Source organism: Pteropus alecto, unplaced genomic scaffold (genome assembly GCF_000325575.1).
Source record: "Pteropus alecto unplaced genomic scaffold, ASM32557v1 scaffold22, whole genome shotgun sequence".
NCBI lineage: Eukaryota > Metazoa > Chordata > Mammalia > Chiroptera > Pteropodidae > Pteropus > Pteropus alecto.
In genome coordinates this window covers 10,754,690-10,772,551 of record NW_006434839.1, presented here as the reverse complement: position 1 = coordinate 10,772,551, position 17,862 = coordinate 10,754,690, and the positions used below count along the sequence as shown (strand labels likewise).

General features: G+C 41.7%; 1 protein-coding gene across 1 annotated transcript in view; it reads left to right on the top strand.

Moving 5' to 3' along the window:
* The window catches only part of SND1 (staphylococcal nuclease and tudor domain containing 1), a 391,519-nt gene that overhangs the window by 212,399 nt on the left and 161,258 nt on the right, over positions 1-17,862 (top strand). The window contains exon 14 of the mRNA XM_006910547.3: positions 11,131-11,203. Coding sequence (XP_006910609.1) covers positions 11,131-11,203 — 73 coding nt within the window. The remainder of the gene's footprint in view (positions 1-11,130; positions 11,204-17,862) is intronic.

The window sequence follows — 17,862 nt, the reverse complement described above, 5'->3', positions numbered from 1 at the left end:
TGGGCTTTTGTTGAGCTTGCTATGGACACTGAAGACAAGCTGGAATGCTTGGAATCAGATCAAAGCCTGGCTGTGTGCCTTGTTTTCCTTGGACATCCATACCTGGAGGATATTATCTGTGTGAGTTTTTCTAAAGCTTCGAATAGCTTTATTTAAAAATGTAATATTCTAAGGTTTCCTGGAAACTGTTAGATTCTGGCTCGTTGCAGGAAAGCACAGAAGTTATGTTAGTTCAGCAGTTGGGGCTTTATCCCTTTAAGACACCTCTTAATTTTAAGATTTTGTGATATCAAGATGGGATGTATATATTCCGAAAAGAAAGCGATGCCCCAGCTTGACTGCGGAAAAGCAATTGTATTGAACAATCTAGTGTCTGAGCAAATTTAAATGAATTTAGATTCATTTCGGACATAAATAATGAGGTTAGGGTTATCGCAGGAGAAGAGGAAAGGCTCTTATCGTTTCATGTGTATCCTATTTCTTGCCCAGCACACTGCAGATTAAGAAAACTGTGATGTTGTCCTCCATCTTTGAGAAGCAAGCAGCAGCCCGCCCCTGTCTCAGCTCTGCCGTGGCTCCCTCTCTTCCCAGTCCCCGCGGGACTCAGTTTTCTGATTGACCAAACCTTACAACATCCCTTTTCTTTAAAAAGAAAAACCACCAACTAGTGCTCCTGCCTTGCTGACTTCTGCTTGTCCAACCTCCCAACCCCATCAGCACCAGTCGTTGATTAAAATCCTATCAGGTATCTCTCGCTTTCACCCAGTGTGGTTGACGGTGCCCTTTCTGTCGTACACTTCTCTCCGCTTGAACCCCTAGGAAATCAGTGCTGGCATTTCCGTCACAGACTTTGGTCAAACGGCTGTAACTTGTTGGTAACTCTTTCCTAGCCAATATCAGTACTCATCATTAAGAGGGAAACTTTTTTAAATGAAAAACTCATTTGGCGATACAATTTCTGGGGCCACGGTGGGCTTACCAATTTCCATGCGTTTGTGCCACTGACTTGTAAGTGTGCGTTGCATTTGCACCGACGTGCATTCATCACCACTGGGAAAGAAATGCTCTTGGCTTCCCATTCTTTATTTAGCCCCAGCAGCTCCACATTTTTCCTGATTTATAGATAATTTTCCCACAAAATTACAATAGACGAAAAAAAAAATTTGTGCTTTAAAAAATAACAAAACTTTTTGGTAGGGTTCTTTTTTTCTATGTTTTTAATTTAACTGGCAGTTACAGTACTGGTTATGAATGAAATGTGAAGACTTACTCACCAGCACTTTCTGTTGCTAAGTTAAAATCTCTGACTTTAGGATTCTTAAGTGGAAGAGCTCAGAACTACCGGTTTGACACAGTTCTGATTCGTTACATATCTTAAGAAGCAAGTTTCATCTCCATACCAATCCAGTGAGAAAATTGGTGTTGAATTTGAGTACGTGTTTTGAAATTTTAAAACTAATACATCCTATCACAGTGTATAGATTACACGAGTTAACCAGAAAACAAATAATTCCTCTGTTAGGAACAATTGTTCAAGGCCGGTTTATCTTGCAGGTGATGGCTTTGCATTCATTTCTTCTCTTTATTCTCATTTTCTTGAGTGTATCCTGGGGCCCAGGCATTGGGGACAATAATGGTGAAGAAAAAAGGTAATAGACTCAGCCTTACAAAGCATACAGTCTCGCAGGGACAGACATTAAATAACTTTAATGGTGCCTCTCGATATTGCTATTTTCCCTATTCTCTTTTCTTACCTGTTTTCTTAGCCCCTCCTCTTTTCTCCCTCTGCTTTATTAACATTGCCTGCCTTACATCTTTTTTATTCCATTTCTCATTTTTATTAAATTTTCCCATGAGAGCTTCTCCCTGAAATTTATCTCTTCTATCCAGGCTCTGTTCGTATCTTCTCAATAGTTTAATGACACAGCTTTAAATAAACCAAGATTTCTCACTTTCAATCTAATGACCTCAACAAGTAAAATTTCTTTTTGTATAAAACTAGATCCTACTAAATACTGTTCAAAACAGAGCTTTGATTTGAAGTTTTTCTCTTTCCTTCTCTGTTTAATCATACATTCCTCTAACACCAGAGTATGGTTGGATTTTTAGCCCAGGCTTCATGGAAAGCTGGAGTAGGATGAATTATCTTCTGCCCTCTTCACTCAGCTCTGCATTACATCAGACCAGTACAGGTTGGAAGCCAGTACAGAGGAAGGAGGCTGGTCTTTCTCTTCGATGGCCTAATGGCTCCCTTTCTTCTTCAGCCCTGGAAGTGCACACCCCACTACATTTTGGGCTTGAAGTTAGGTGTCACAGTCATGAGGTTACAGCATGTGCCAGTGTGGGGGGCTTCGCCGTCGGGGAGTAGGGTAGATCAGCTATTGCAAGTGATGCGATAACAGGAAAATACATTAAAAGAGCTGGTGTGGGGAAGTGATTTGACGATACAGCTGAATGTGGGGAAATTTAGCTTTTCCCTTTCTTCAGAAAAGATGATGCACTCAACATCCAAATAGCAGTAATCAATCTGCATTTAAGGCAGCACAAATGGCCACTTCTGGAGAGCTGTATAATGTCTCCATTTCCAAATAGTTTTCTCCTTCAGGATATTGAAAGGATCTGTTCACTCTTCATCCTGTCCTTCTCTTCCTTCCCTACCCCCGGTTCCTCCTCGTAGAACTCAAGCTGTGAAACTTAGCTTGGTGACTAGTGTGAGGGGTTTGGGTAAATTTGGAACCCAGGTTTGTCTTCTATGTTGTACGCAAAGCTGTGGGTGGTTCTGCCAAGTCACGGTCAAATAATGAACTTGGAGTAAGAAATAGACCTCCTTGCCTGATTTTTTCTGTAATTCTTAGTCCGTGCTGGTTATATTCCTTCAGAGGAAGTTGTTTTAGAGTAACCTTCCTAGGTGATTTGGTTTGTTAGTCCTGTTCTTGCCCGCAGTTCAGCTGTGACCATTTACCTGTCTAGAGCAGCTTGTCCATTCTCTTCGATCTCACTGTTCTCTTGGCTAAATGGCTCTTATTCCTTTCACGTAATTCCTAAATATTTGAGGTTTCAGTATATATTTCAAAATGCATTTGAAGATTACCATACTGGGAATATAATTTTAGTCCAAAATAATTTGTGACAGTAACATGGTAACACTTGATCCTTGACTCTTTTCAATGTCTTGTAACTTGACTCCCTCAACCAGTCGTTCTCAAGGTATGGTCCTCAGACCAGCATGTTATTGTCACTGGGAACTTGTTAGAAATGTGAATTTTCACGTCTTCTCAAACCTCTCCCCATTCCATACCTACTATATCAGAAACGCTGGAGTTGAGTCCCAGCTATCTCTTTTAACACGTTCTTTAGGTGATCCTGATGCATACTAAATTTTGGGAACCACTGCCCTAAACAATTCTTGAGCACTATAAAACAAATCAAAATATGTGTTCTTTTATGGCAGATGAATAGTCTTATTGCAATTGGAATGATAATCATGGTTGTAAGTAATTGAGAACAAGGCACGGAATGCACAGGCTTTGGATTTGTTTGGATGTCTCTGCCTAGTGGTGCCTTCCCTGTGGTCACAGCCATCCTCTTCCCCACCAAGCCAGTTGAACAGCTTATTCCTTTTGACTCTTGTCTCTATCCCCTTCCTCATATTCTGCATTCACGGCTCCTTAATTTGATTCCTTCTGAGTAGCTTTCACCAGCTCTTGGCTAATTTAATGTGAAATCATCTTGAGGGTTGCTCTGCTGGCTTGATTTGGTTCATTTCCAGTGTGAGGTGGCTGAGTGGGTCAGAGGGCTGAGTCTTGGTTATAGATATGTTCCTATCCTTCTTCTGCTCTGAACCTTAGAAATCTCTCAACAGGACCATAGTTGGACTGATTAATCACTGACACATCAATGCACAGAATCTTATAGCTGCTGGTGAAGGGGAAATCCACTTTATAGCTTTCATTTGCAGGATTCTTTTCATTTAATTTTCCTATGAACTCCCTCATGCATTTCTGTTTTATCCTGAGCTGCCCCTGACCCCAGCTCTAGCCTTGGGCCCAGAAGTTGAGATGGGCAACTTCTCATTCCTTTTTCCTCTGCACCAAGTTCAGAGAGCCAAATCTGTAGCAGATGGCAAGGAGTCTTTCCAGCAGTTCCCAGTAAATGTAGCTCACATCGGATAAACCATTTTCCAAATAGTAAGTCTGTTTTTCACTTAATCAAGACGCATTAAAATTTTGTCTGATCTGATCATGTTACAGTAACAATTATATTAAAAGGTGCATTGGGGATAAAAAAACAAAAACATAGGGTCCAGTAGAGATTTGGATAAGCAGTTGAATAATTGCAAATATCTTTGTAAAAATGGAGATGCAGGGAGTATCTGGAATGCATGGGGAAGGAGCACCTAAATCAAAGGGTTATCCACAAATAGAACCCAGGAGGCAAGGCATGTTCTACCTGGAGATGGCAAATAGAATAGTGTTTTGTTGCCCTCTGACAGCAGTTACACTTTTATGACTTTATCCTAAGGAGTAATTAGCAAAGCACCCAGCAGTTTATTTCAAAATTATTCCTCAGGGCATAACTTTTATAATTATTTATAGTACTAGAAGTATTATATTCACATAACTATCTAGCAAGAGGCAGTTGATTAAATTATGGAACTTGAAACCACATGATGGATTTATGTGCAGCTATAAAAATGATGTGGAAAAATTAACATAGGGAAGTGTTCATTTAGTTATTATTTCTTGGTGGGGGGAACAGGCTGAAAAACTTTTCCCACAGTTTTCTTAAAGTGTAAGAGGGCAGGTGTGTGTATAAGCACTTAGAAATTAACGGAATCAGGGATCATTGTTACACCGAATTTTTTTTCTTTGTGCCATTTATTGCCTTTAAAATCAAGACAGGAAAAATTATAAAACCAGTGTTGTTGAGGCTCTCTTGAGTTATCATTGCATCTGATCTCACCTTTCTGAGGCCTTGTCCTCTCAAAACTTTTTAGACTGATACCGACCATTGCTACCTAGTTCAAATAATCCTGTGGTCCTTGTTTGGGACAATGGAGTTCGTTTGCCTGTGTCTCCTATCTAGCACTGGGAGGCTTCTTCTCTATGATTCTCTGCCATAAAGCTCACGGTTTTTCCTTCTCTCTCTTACCTGAGCACTGCAGATCTGTTGTCATACCCGGCACAAATAGCATGTGTCTTCATTTCTTCTTCTATTAATTTTAGATGAAATGATGGCCTGGAGTTCTTTGTTATTTGCTTCACTGCCTCATAATATCTGCTGAGTCATTAGTCCACCCACCTCCCCTTGACTGTGGGACTCAATTTCCTCATTTCCAGCCTGTTTACACTCCATCTTTTCTGTCTTTCTTATCAATAATTCTGATTTCCTTGAAAATGCAGCTACATAATCTTAGCACCCCCACCTACCATTCTGCACCTGTGCCTGTTCTCTATCTTATTTTCTGAGTGTCAGGACCCTGTTGCTTCCTCCAGCTGCCAAGGAATCAGTAGAGAGGCCAAAGGAATGACTTTTTGCTGCTGCGTTTCATTGATACCTGTATTTGGTTCACGCTGAAACACTGTATTCATCAATGTGACCTGAAACACAGTGAGAGGTGCTTTAGAAGTTTAGCAAGTTATTCACTTTGTTCTGCTTTTTAACCTTTTCTGTTGGAATTATTTTCCGTTCTCCTTAGTCATTTTTCCTGTATTGTCTAGTAGGAGTTTCATACAATCCTGCCACTTGGTTCTGTTTTATCGTTTGTAGTGGTCAGAGCTTTGCTCCCCCTTACTGCCATCCAGATCGTTGCCCGTTTTCCCTCATTCCGGGAGACTTGCTGAGGGGAATGTGATGTTTTCGTTCTTGATGCACTTCTGCTTCTGGTCAGAGGCCAGGCTTTAAGCTCTTGTGCCCCATACCATTCCAAGTAGTAAAACTAGTATGCCTAAGAACTGGAGCATATATTGTGAAACTGCATCCAGGGAGGCCAGCAAAGCTCACTCTTTTGCCCTACAGTCACTTTGGCATTATCCATGTCTCCGATTTGAAACATTTTCAGCATTCTGCATTAGTCAGTCACCAGTCATTTGTTCAGCTTTACTAGGCACACAATAATTGAACTAGATGGCCCTGAGTTTATATAACTATGTAAACATAGCTCTATTAAATACAATAACAAATATTAAGGACAGAATTCTAACCCTCAAAGGGCCTGAATTCTAGCTATAGAAATAGATATTAACATGTGATGCACTTTGAAAGTAATACATTGCAGTTTACAATTACATGCCCAACTGAGACTGCCCTCCCTCCCATGTACATATTTATGTGATTCCACTGCCATTTCAGAGTCGTTTGCAGATACTCCCGGCATTCAAACTGCAGCTCACCTAGGACCCCAGGTTAAGAATTTCTGATGTGATAACTCCTTTATGATTGTGATGAGGTTGTTGCTATGGATGTTATAACTCTTTTTAAAATTCTATGGTCTGGACCTAGAGGGGCGCACATGAATAACTTGTGTGTAGAGATATGGAAAAAATGGGCCTAATTGGATTAGAAGGAATAATATGGAAATCATGCGAAGATATAAACTGGGGCCACATGGTATTGGCCCAGCAAAGCCAAGCATTATAATTCACTTAATGTCACAGGCTGGTGGTCTTTGTTTTGGGAATAAGTAGGGGACAAAATGCTGTGAAAGATTTTTATGCAAAAGTCATGTAGCCATGGTGCACGATGTCGAAATCAGTGGCGTGCAGTATCAAAAGGGATTGAGTGAATTCAGTGAAAATATTCCTGATGTTATCTTGGAATAAACTGGTGAGGGCCTAGCTCTGTAGCATTACGAAAGGGCCAAGCGAGTACATTTAGGAAGGAAGAAAGTATGGTTGTAGCAATGAAGCAGAAACAGACTTAAGGGACATTTTGGTTCCTAGTTACCAAGAAAGCATTGTTTAAGGGACATGGACTTGGGGGCTCTGGATGCATGCATCTCAGCTCGAGTCCCTTGCCACATCATTGTCCTGCTAACTCTATCATACGCAGTTCCTGCTTTCCACCACTGTTTTCTTTAAATCTCTTTTACATACGAAAGTTATTCTCTTTGTGAAACTCTTGGAAGCTCCTATTCCCCAGATAAATTCACATATTTAATTCTACTATTTTAGGGTAGTTCATAGATACTCCCAGCATCCTAAGTGTGAAGCTTGCTTACGTCTCCAGGGTAAGGGTGCCTGATGTGACAGTATTTTATGGTTGGAATAAAGTCAGATCTAACTATAGATCCTTTGACTTTCTTTGTTATTTTTGTGAGATTACAATCTTTCATCATTAAGTTGAAATTGAGATTATAGCTTGTTTGTTGGCACAAAACGAACTGTTATGTGTCGATGGTGCCTTGGAAAGGTTTGGTCTGTAGGTTCTTCTGTGTGAGTAAGGGACTCCAAAACCTAAGGGCAGACTCTATTTCATTGCGTAGAGTGCTGAGATTCTAACCCTGTTATGCTGAGGCAGCGGGGGTAATCTTTCTTTAACAGTTGATGTTTTTATCATCTAGTGGGGAGGCAGTAGCATCTCATGTGTGAGAATTTCAAACTTGGCTGTTTAAAGAAAGAAGAGTATTTCCAGTGAATGGGATTCCGCCTCCACATTGTAGCTTCTAGAAGCTTCTAGGAGCAGCATCCTAGAAAGCTGAATTTTTATCCCTCTTCTGCCCTTGACCCCTTTGTATGTATGTGGATGTATACTCACTTTTCCTGGATGGTGATGATTTCTCTTCATTATCGACACCGCTGGTCTTTGCCATCTTTGTACCACTGCTTCTCGGAAATGAAAGCTTGTGAGTGGAGCAGGCGGCGTTCTGCCCCTCTGCTTCCTTTCTCGTGGCTGGCCGGAGCACCAGCTTCCTTTGTGAGAAAGCGGCTATTAAGCAGACACAGCAGGAGAAGTTTAGAAGTCAGGAATTTCATTCCTTGCCTAATGAAAAGGGATGTTGAGCTGTGGTTGCAGCCTGCAGGGAGAGGGACTGTGGGGAGGGGTGTCAGCATTTGCTCTGTAGAGCAGGTTATCAGTGGAAACAAACCTGCTGCCTGACCACCTGCCAGTGTTTCAAAGACAGAGCTCCCCAAACCTGCCCCAGAGAAACTGGGTTATATAAGATGCACGAGGCGCCCCGCTGAGAAGTAGTGACAAGGCAACAGAACCTGGTCTCCACTTTATTTACCATCCATACAACTGTTAGTAGGCAGTCATGTCCTATATCCTTATAGTTCTGGAACAAAGACGTATATCATATTCCTTTTTGCAGAGAACTGTGGCAAGCCTGCCACTCTTGGTGTTTGCGCCTTTCCTCTTTGAAATGTGTGCATAAATTTCTGCACTGGCCACTTCCTCAAGATACTGTCTTAAGGAGAAGCTCTTGCTTGTGGCATTATTAGCCTGTGTCAGGCTGAGGGAGGTTTTCTGGGACTGGCTCACCCTGGGTCATTTCTGTAGCAATGTGGGAATAAGAACCAAAGCAGCCTTGGCTCAGAGAAGGAGACCCAAGCTGAGTTATATGCTATTTAGCTAATTCCCCAGAAAGCCTCCATCCTTTTGCAGCCTGGGACCTGGGACCCGTGTACCACTTAGACTTCAGTGTGCTTCCTAGGTGGCTATGACTTGTGCTTAGTGTTTACAAATTATGAACTTTCAATTATGCCTCTTTTTTGTTAACTAACAATGAGAACTATTTCTCAGCTTGTATATGTTACAGTACTACTTTCTCTCTTGCCCCTTGAATGTGCCTGAAATTGATCTAAATTTAGCAATTACATTTTAAGTATGAAAAGATTAAGTCTTTGAAGGTTTTTTCCAAAATTAATGCCTAAATGTAAATAAGTATCTGGTAATATCCTTTTTAAGAACAAGGTAGACCATAACTTTTTTTTTTTTAAGACTTAATTCTGGTTAGTTTGTTTTTAAATGTCTTATGCACATCATTATTCGTGTTTTCTGGTTTGAGGTATTATTATTTTTCCCTTGGGTAGCATGCTTAATCTTGGTTAAGTCCTGGATTTCTGCTCACGGCACAAAGCCACTTTGGGGTCCCAGAAAGAAAGCAGAATTTTAATTTATCACCTCACTCCCTCGCCTCGAGAACCCATTTTCTAACTTACCGCTCAGGCCCGGTTCTTTCTTCCTCATAGTATATGAGATGCTCTCCAGCCCCCAAGAGAGTTCCCAAGGTCAGTAGTATGCTCACGTGAACCAGTCTGCTCATGGGGCAGGTTCGTTTATTGTAATTGTCCTTGTTGGTAAGAGAGGATAAGGCTGTAGGCATTTCGTGCCCCCAGAGGACGTGCAGGAAGCTTACAGGCCTGGCCTTGAAGGAAGGAAGGCGATTATAGGCAGGCTGGCTGTGAGCTTGCCTTGCCTCACAGAGGCCATGCTTTTCCCAAGGCTGCTCCTTTGCGTTAATGATAGCAGAATGGGGAGTTGGAGAGCCTGTTGGTGGCAGAGGATGTGAGGTGGAAGAGTTAGATCTGTTGTGGCTTCCAGCCACTAGTTTCTCATATAAACCATTCTCTAGTCCTCTCATGTTAGCTTGCAAATCTCAAAGGACCAGAGACAAACCTTGAGAATCAGCCCTGGTCTGTGATCATTAGTAGACTCCCTGGATGATAAATCACTGGACTAAATTGTAAGAGGAAAAATTCTGACCCATTTGCAATTTCTAAAGCTGAAGCCCTTGATTCAAATTCAGAAGGAGCCACGGGATTCAAGGAACTTGGAAATTCTTTCAGTTAGCAGTTTAGATCAGAGCGAGTGTATGTTTTTTTTTTCTTGTTAACACTGTACTTTCATTTCTTACCCTCATCATGGAATGGAGACTAGATAGAAAGGAAAGCATTTGTTTGTTTGTTCTGAACAGGAGGCATTTTAAAATCTGTTGAATAAGGGATAGATCCCCTGGGGTGTTGGAAGGAGACGAGGAGTGGATGGTAATGGCCCACGTATATAAGAAATATGACTGTTCCACTTTGCACTGAGCACCCACTCATTTGGTTCATGTGAGTTTGATTTGGAAAGTTGGGACCTGAAAGTAACCCCTGCAAAGCAGCGTCCTCTACTGCTCGTTGCTAAGTGAGATCTTGTGTGGGACGAAGGTAGACATTTGATTGGTTGCCAGTGTGAGGGTCTTAGTGCTGCTCTGGGCAGTTTTCACTTTTTCTGGAATTCAGAAGCTCTAAAAAGGGCAGTCCACAGAGTGGATACACCTCACAATCTCTCTTTGTCATTCACGAAACTCAGCGATGTTCCATGCTTGGGTCTGCAGGCTGGCAGGACACAGGAAGGCCTTATCTAATGGCTTAGTGACTTAGTGATTTACCCATCAGCTTCTATTCCCTGGCCCTTTTTATTGTTAGGTGAGTGATCATACCCAGTGATGCTGAGGCTTCTGTCCCTGAAGTTTCCATTTAAGGGATTAGGAGATAAAAGGTGGGAGATTGGAGCAAACCAAACAGTGTTCGGATGTGTGACAGAGTCCCAGAGTCCCCTGCTAAATCCACTGTTATTACAACCTGAGACTGATTGAAAATGAGCTTAATGTCAGTGATGTAGCCTTTGCCAATTTTTCCCCCTACTGTTAAATGACTTTTCCTTACAACATTGCTTCATTCAGGGCAATTTATCCTTTTACCTGGGAGGAACTTATTTCCATTAGAATTGGAACTCTAGCTACATATTTTGCATTTAAAATGTTTCATGTAATTAAACACAGAAAGAAACATTATTACTTCTGTTTCTTAGGATTGTTCTCTTCCAACTGATTCTTCTTTTGTGCCTGGAACAATGCCTCTAATTTGGAAACAAATTCTGGGGCCTCTCATTACCAGGCACACTGTTAGCTGAAACCAGCAGCCAAGTCCTAAGTCCTAGTAACTGGGCTTGAGAGAAGACTTCTGTTGCCCTCCGCCCAGCAGTCTTGGCAGAGGCTGGCTACTTGGTAGTGTGCAGTGTGACTTGTGTAGTGATAGACCCCCATTTGAATGACCTGTGTTCTCACCCCATTTTCCCACCTTCCCTGTGTGATTTGTATTTTAATAGTTTTTTTTTTTTTTTTTTTTATTTATTCCTTTACAGAGCTATTAAGAATGGCAAAGGATTGCATAGCAAGAAGGAAGTGCCTATCCACCGCGTCGCAGACATATCTGGGGTGAGTTGTGTCCCTGAATAGAGAGCTGTGTGGCACAGAGGCGCCAGGCGCTTAGCTGCTAATTTGCCAAAGGACTTTAGCTTATGTATTTTCTGTGGCTTGTTTGTTTTCAGGCACTGAATGTGAATTTTTCCAGGACTGCTGCTTATGCATCTATAGAGATTCTGTTTTATATTCTGGAAAAGCAGAATTGAAACTCGAGCTTAAAACCTTCTATCCTGTCACCTGAACTATTACTGTGTTGCTTTTCCATTTTTTAATTACTATGACTTAGAAGATATTTCTTTCCAGTTGTATTAAAATAAAATTACCTCTTTTTAAAATTCCCATTTAATTCTGAGTATGACTGTAAAGTCTTAGTGGGAAAAGTTCAGGTATAGCTTTTAGGACAAGTTTGAGGATGAATTGTATTTTCCTTATGACTTCTTTTTCCTGCTGTTGCCTCAAAGTGGGAGAAACACGTGAGCATCCTTTGAGATAATGAACATAGGTGCTATAGAAGAATGGAAGAAACAGAGACTTGTACATTCCCAGAGGCTGTGTCCAAATGACTGACTGTTCAGTGATCAGGACTCTGCCTTGCACACTGAAGAGATACCTTTGTTATTTGAGAGGGTTTATTCACTTATTCAACAGGTATTTCAGTGCCTACTGTGTCTACAACTGCTCTAGGCACTGAGAATACAACAACGAACAAACCTAATAAAGTCCCTATGTGCAGGTGGAAAAGGGAAACAATAGTAAAATCAAGTAGCAGCAACTGCTATGAAGAGAAATAAAACTAAGTGGAGATAGTGAGCATTTGAGGTGTTGATTTTGGTCAGCTGCCCAGGGAAGGCTCGCTGGCTCATTAATTCACCCTCTGTTCTTGGTTCACGCCATCCGTTTCAACTCCCATAGTCACTGATGTTAAGGAGGGGATTCAGGCCATGTATAGTGAGGACCATATAGCACAGGCATGGCGATGGAGGAAGGACTAGTAAATCTTAGCTTGGACACTCAGGAAGTTTGCCTGGGGAACCAAAAAGTAAACTCAACTATAAACAGAAGCTGCTAGAGCTCAGCCTAGCCCACAGCAGTGATGAATTAGAGTATATTATCTTCCTGTTATGTTGTCTTCCCAAGCCTGGCTGAGGCTTTGCCTGTTGGTCCTCATGATTGCATTATAAATGTGTCTGACCAGTTCACCCTTGCCTAGATCGCGGTATCTCGTTGTTTAAGCAATGGGATTCTGTTTAGCTTTTCTTTCTCTCTAGCCAATCACGGCAGATTACACATTAAACAGTGTTACCCACATTAGTTGGACTTCCATCAAGAAGTTATGCCTCTCTTTAATAAGTAAGGTACATCGATGTGCATTTTTCGGAGCTAAGAGTCCTGAGAAGCCCAGGAACCTGTTGCTAATGGCCTATGAGCCACAGGTGACTCAGTTGTATCTGCTCATTGTTAACAGTGTGATGCTGTCAGCCCTATTTTCTCTGTGGCTTACCTTATTATTCACACACACACACACACACACACACACACACACACACCCCTACTGTGGCATTCTCAACAATATTTTTCTAATGTTAATTGGTGAAGTTGGGGTAATCGAAGGGCAGTTTTTGGCTGTTCAACTGCAGGGGGAAAGGTTATAAATACCTAGTTTGGAAAACACGATGGTGACTCCTCCATACTGGGGCCAGATATGCCCACCCAGAAGCTCACATCAGGCTCACACTCCAGGGCCTTCCAGAAGCTGAATGAAACCTTGGGGGTGAGACTGTGTTTTGGTCTACAGAGTTCATTTTCTTGCTGTTCCCATTTGCAGCAAGGTGAAGTCCTCAGCCGGTTTTCGAGGGAGAAGCATTCCTTCTTCAGAGCTGTCGTCTTAGCACCTAACGTTCTTGACTGCTCTCTGTGAGGCTTGTGCTGCTCCCTACCTTAATGCATTGTGGGGTTTTTCTTTTCCTTTTTCATTTCTTTCTTTTTCTTTTTCTTTTTTTTGGTAGCAACGGGTCTTAGGAAGCTTGTCTTCATATTCTTCTCCCTTTTTTTTTTGTCTCCCATGTCCCTTATGTATCTCCATCTCATGCATATCTTTATTCTCTTTTCTGTCTGGATATTGAAGAATTGGTTTGCTCTTACATTATTTAAAAATAAATGCCAATTAAATCCCCCTCAGTTACCAAATATAAATAAAAGAGGAAAGCTTGAGCAAGCGGGAGAGTGAAAGTGAAAGCTGTTCCTTGTCTACCTTCACCACCCATTGTTCAGCTTAGATTGCAGGGGTTTTTTTGCAAAGTGGGAGCAGGGCGCCTTCTGTGACAGAGGAGCTTTATCTCCCCCTTCTAACCTTCTCTTCTTTCTGGCACAGTGTCATGTTAAGTGTGTGTGTGATGGGTGCCCGTGTGTCATTTAGGTGAGACATATGGGTTTTCAGCCTCCTGAAGCATCCTGGCAAAGTTACTGCCAGAGGGACGGATAGATATGTGGGAGTCAGGCGGGGAAATAGCTTACAGGTGGATGAAGATGAAATACCTGGAAAAAGGCCATGAAATACACACATATAATGGTTTCATAAAAGATTCTTAAATTTTTTGTATCTTTCTCTGTGTCCCTCCCTCCCCTCCCGTCTTTGACTTGTTCTTAGTTGCAGGTCATGATAAATGGAAGGTTTTTTTTGTTTTGTTTTGTTTTTAAGTTGACAGTATATTTAATGTGCTGCCAAAATAATAGACTATGAACTGGTATTTGTACCTAATACCTCTCTCCACCTGAATAGACATCCTTAGGGTGGAGGAGACACATATAAGCTCCTCATACTGCAGTCTAAACACCCTCAAGAAATGTGCTGTAAGGAAAAGGTTATATTATGATTGTGAGACAAGTAATCTGTAAAGTTGTTCTTGTTTTAGTGGCCTCCAGCTTTTAGAGTCGAGTCTCTACCCATTGTCCATATCTCTTCTCTTGCAATTTTAAAAATGATTTCATTGGATAAGGGTCAGAGTGCACTAAAATGCCTCTGATGGAGACTTAGCAAGTGCACCGTCTGCTTGGCTGACTTCCTGTTATGGAAAGTAAGCGATCCAAGCATAGGAGTAAAAGGATGACCGCCTGCTTTGAGACACTGGCCTCTGCGGTGATGAAACCAGCAGACCTTTTTATGTCCGTTCATCAGCTTCCCCGGGACTAGACTGGTCATTTCATTTATTGGCTACTGAACATGCTTTCTAGCTTTGCGTTCTGCTAGCCCAATTGAGCCTCTTGTGTCCCCCATATTGAGAGCTCAGTACAAGTATTTGTCAGTTAATACAAACGATTTTTGACATTAATGTCAACTGTTTTTTCCATAAAGCACACAGCGTCTGTGTAACACCAACTGAATGAACCTCGCCTTTTGGCTAGGGCTTTATTAAACTCAGCTCTTTTGCATCTTTAACACCTGTTTTCAGGGTAACCACTAAGGGAGAAAATACTGCCGATCTGGTCATCTGAATCCTGAAGAAGTTACTAGTTTCCTTTATTTCTAATTTTTCAAGGTGAAGGAAGTGGGGTACTACAAGTTCTGGTCATTGCTGTCCTTTCTTAATCGTCTGGTTTCCTTTAGGCCAGGATATTCCTGTGAATGTATGCATGTGAACAACTTGGCACTGGGTCTGATTGGATTTGGAGGATGGTTCTGTGGTGACTGGTTCTCATCATACACCCAGTTTCGTTATCAGTGGGTTCTGTTTTTCTCTGAATCCTGTCTTCACTCCCTCAATGGAGTACAAAAAGTTGGAATGTGCATGTCAGTGGAATATAAGACTGTTGCTTATCGTGGCTTTATTATTGTTTTTTGCTGTAGTCTGCTCTGTAAAAAATACAATCTCCTGCAGATATAGAGTGTAAAACAAGCAATAAAATGGGGCTGGTGCGCGGCTTACTGTTGTTCCGGTAAATCAGACAAATCAATTATGGTTCTGAGATGAGAGAGCTCCCCACTCCTCAGGTTGCAGTCAGCGCACACCGATTCCTTCCTGTTGCTTCCAGCACCCCTTCCTCTTCTTTGTGCGTGAGTCACATTCGGTGGTGCCTGTTTCACTTTTCCTCTATTTCCTGTTGTGTCTATTCTTTCTGGTGCATGAGGAGTTGTTTTGTTTGTTTGTTTGTTTATTGATGACACTATGAGAAGATAGAGCCTAGACCAGCATCCTGTCCTCTCCAGTCATATTTCTAAAAGTCCCAGAAAGGGACAGATTACTGGAATGATGGGGCTGTCCTTCTGAATATCTGCCATTTCGTGATACGGCGTCCTGCCAACTTGTCTGTTCATTTCGTTGCTGTTTCTTGTGCTCTTCTTCCTTGCCTTCGCTAAATCTCTGTCTTTTTTTCTGTTAACTGCTACTGTGCTCTCTTGAATATTACTTTCTTTGCTCATATTACATACTAATGTTTTGTAAGCACCTCTCTCCATGGCTGATTTTATTGAAGAACGCAGCGTATTACTGCTAAGGATGTGCTTAAACCATGGCCTAGAATGATCCAAAGACTAGCTAGCTCTGGGGGTGGGGGTTCAGATTTCTAGGTCCCTCTTATTCCATTATATCTTGAAATGAAGACTTGCAAAATTGACCAGCTGGATTCTAACTTGCATACATAAAGGGTTGAAGTATTACTTTAAAATAAATAGGTAAGTAAATAGGTGGGATTTTCTCTAGCATCTCCTGACCTCTTCCTCTAGTTCCTGGTTTTTCAGTGCCTTCTTGAATTTGAATAGCACTGTCCCCTTTTCCTCAGGGTATTTAAAGCAGTCCTTCTTTCTACTAGAGGCTTGGGGACAATTACAAAAGTTCTCTTTCTTTAGCTTCCAGTGGAGCTGGGCCTCAATGGAAGAATTTAAAAGATATTATTTTGGGCTACCAGGATAAGTAAGAAGTGGTTTACCCAGTAAGTGTGAGGAAGTTGTAAAAGCAGCACAGTCACCCAGGGCCTTTGAAAGCTAGATCTGTGTTCAACTGTTGTTTCCCTGATGTGTCTTCTGGCCCACTTGGTTGGATTCTCATCTTATCCTCTAAAGTTCCTTTCAGCTATCTTTCTGTTGTTATTAATCCCTGATAACTTGATGGTGGCACAAATGCTCCTTTCTTCTTAGTTGATTCGTTTGTTTTAATAGTACTTCCTGATCTTACTCTTCCTTTCTAATGTCTCTTTTGTGCTAATCACACAAGCATAGGCCTTTGGTTCTGCCTGGTGGGTTTCTGTGACCTGGAAGGATTGCTTAGCACTAGAATTCCATTCACACCATAGTTGCTGGCCCCCACGGCCGGGCTCTGCATTCGATACCCTGGGGGAAATCCCAAAGGAAGCCTGCAAGAGCCCACTCACTGTCTACTGACCTTGCTCTCTAGAGCAAGCATATATGCTCCGTAATATGATGGTTGGTGCCTTCCAAGGAAGCCATGGTAAGTGCTCGTGGTGGGTTCTCATGGTTGTTTTAACTCCCCTGCATTTGGCAGCTCAGTTTTTTGCCAGTTTAGGAGAAAGTATTTCTCTCTGTTTTGTTTTTCCTCTAACCCCCACCCAAAAGTTCTTGAGCTCCAATTAGACTGCATTGTGCAATCTCATTGACTTGTGTCCTCATAGTACAGAACATGCAGTACAGCCCTGTAACACAAAGGTTCCTGTGATGCCAAAGTCACAGCTACTACCCTGGAAGTTTCGCCCAGGCTCTCTTTTTTTTTTTTTTCCATTTCTTTCACCTTTTTCTTCCTTTCATTCTTTCCCCTCCCCCACTTTCCTGTCTTCCCATCTGCCTCTTTTCCTCTCCTATCCTCCTATCTCCCCACTGTCCTCCCATGTCTCCTTTCCCTCTACCTCTGCAAAAGAATCAGATGTTGGTAAGGAGCCCTCAATTGTGTCAGGAGTTTGGTTCTCCCTAGGTTGCCCTCCCAAATGGTTGAGGTCATTGCTTTATTGTCTTTTGTCCATCAAGAATCACTGTCTCTGTTAGTGCTCTACCTTTGGGCAGGTCACCAGATCAAACATGTCTTCAGAGCACTGAATTGCAGAGCGGGGACACACTCAGCAAAGGTCAAGACACTATGCCCTGTCTTCAGTGTCCAGTCCTTCTACCCCAGTCTGCTCTGGGGCCCATATGGAATCCTGTGTGGCATATTCTTGTTTTGTAAAGCTCTCCTATTCAAATGCCCAGAGCCACAGGAACATCCCTCTTCTAGAAAAATCCAAAAGCATTTATGCTTTCCATGGGAATAAAAGAGAAGTTTGTCTTTATCAGGTTTCTGAATGATTATTAAAAAGAAATGCTGGAATTTTTTAAAGATTATATTTCAGCATTTAGCACAGTAGTGGTTGTGTTTGAGCACCTCTTTTTACACATTTAATCCTCTTTTCAACTGAGTTCTGTTCCTTTTATAAATTTTTTGCGCTATAAGGTAATAAATTTAGAACATAGTCTGACCTCTTTAGTTGGGGGTATCAAGAGACATTGTTAAAGGCTTTGGAATTGGCAAGGAGATTATTGGGTACCCACCCATTCACTGGAATGCTGGGTGCTGCCTAGTAAACTTTTTGGGGTTATCTGATTCTGTGGGAAACTGCTGCTCAGTTGCTTTTTTTTTTTCCCCAGTATTTTATTTTATTATTAGTTTCAAGTATACAGTACATTGGTTAGA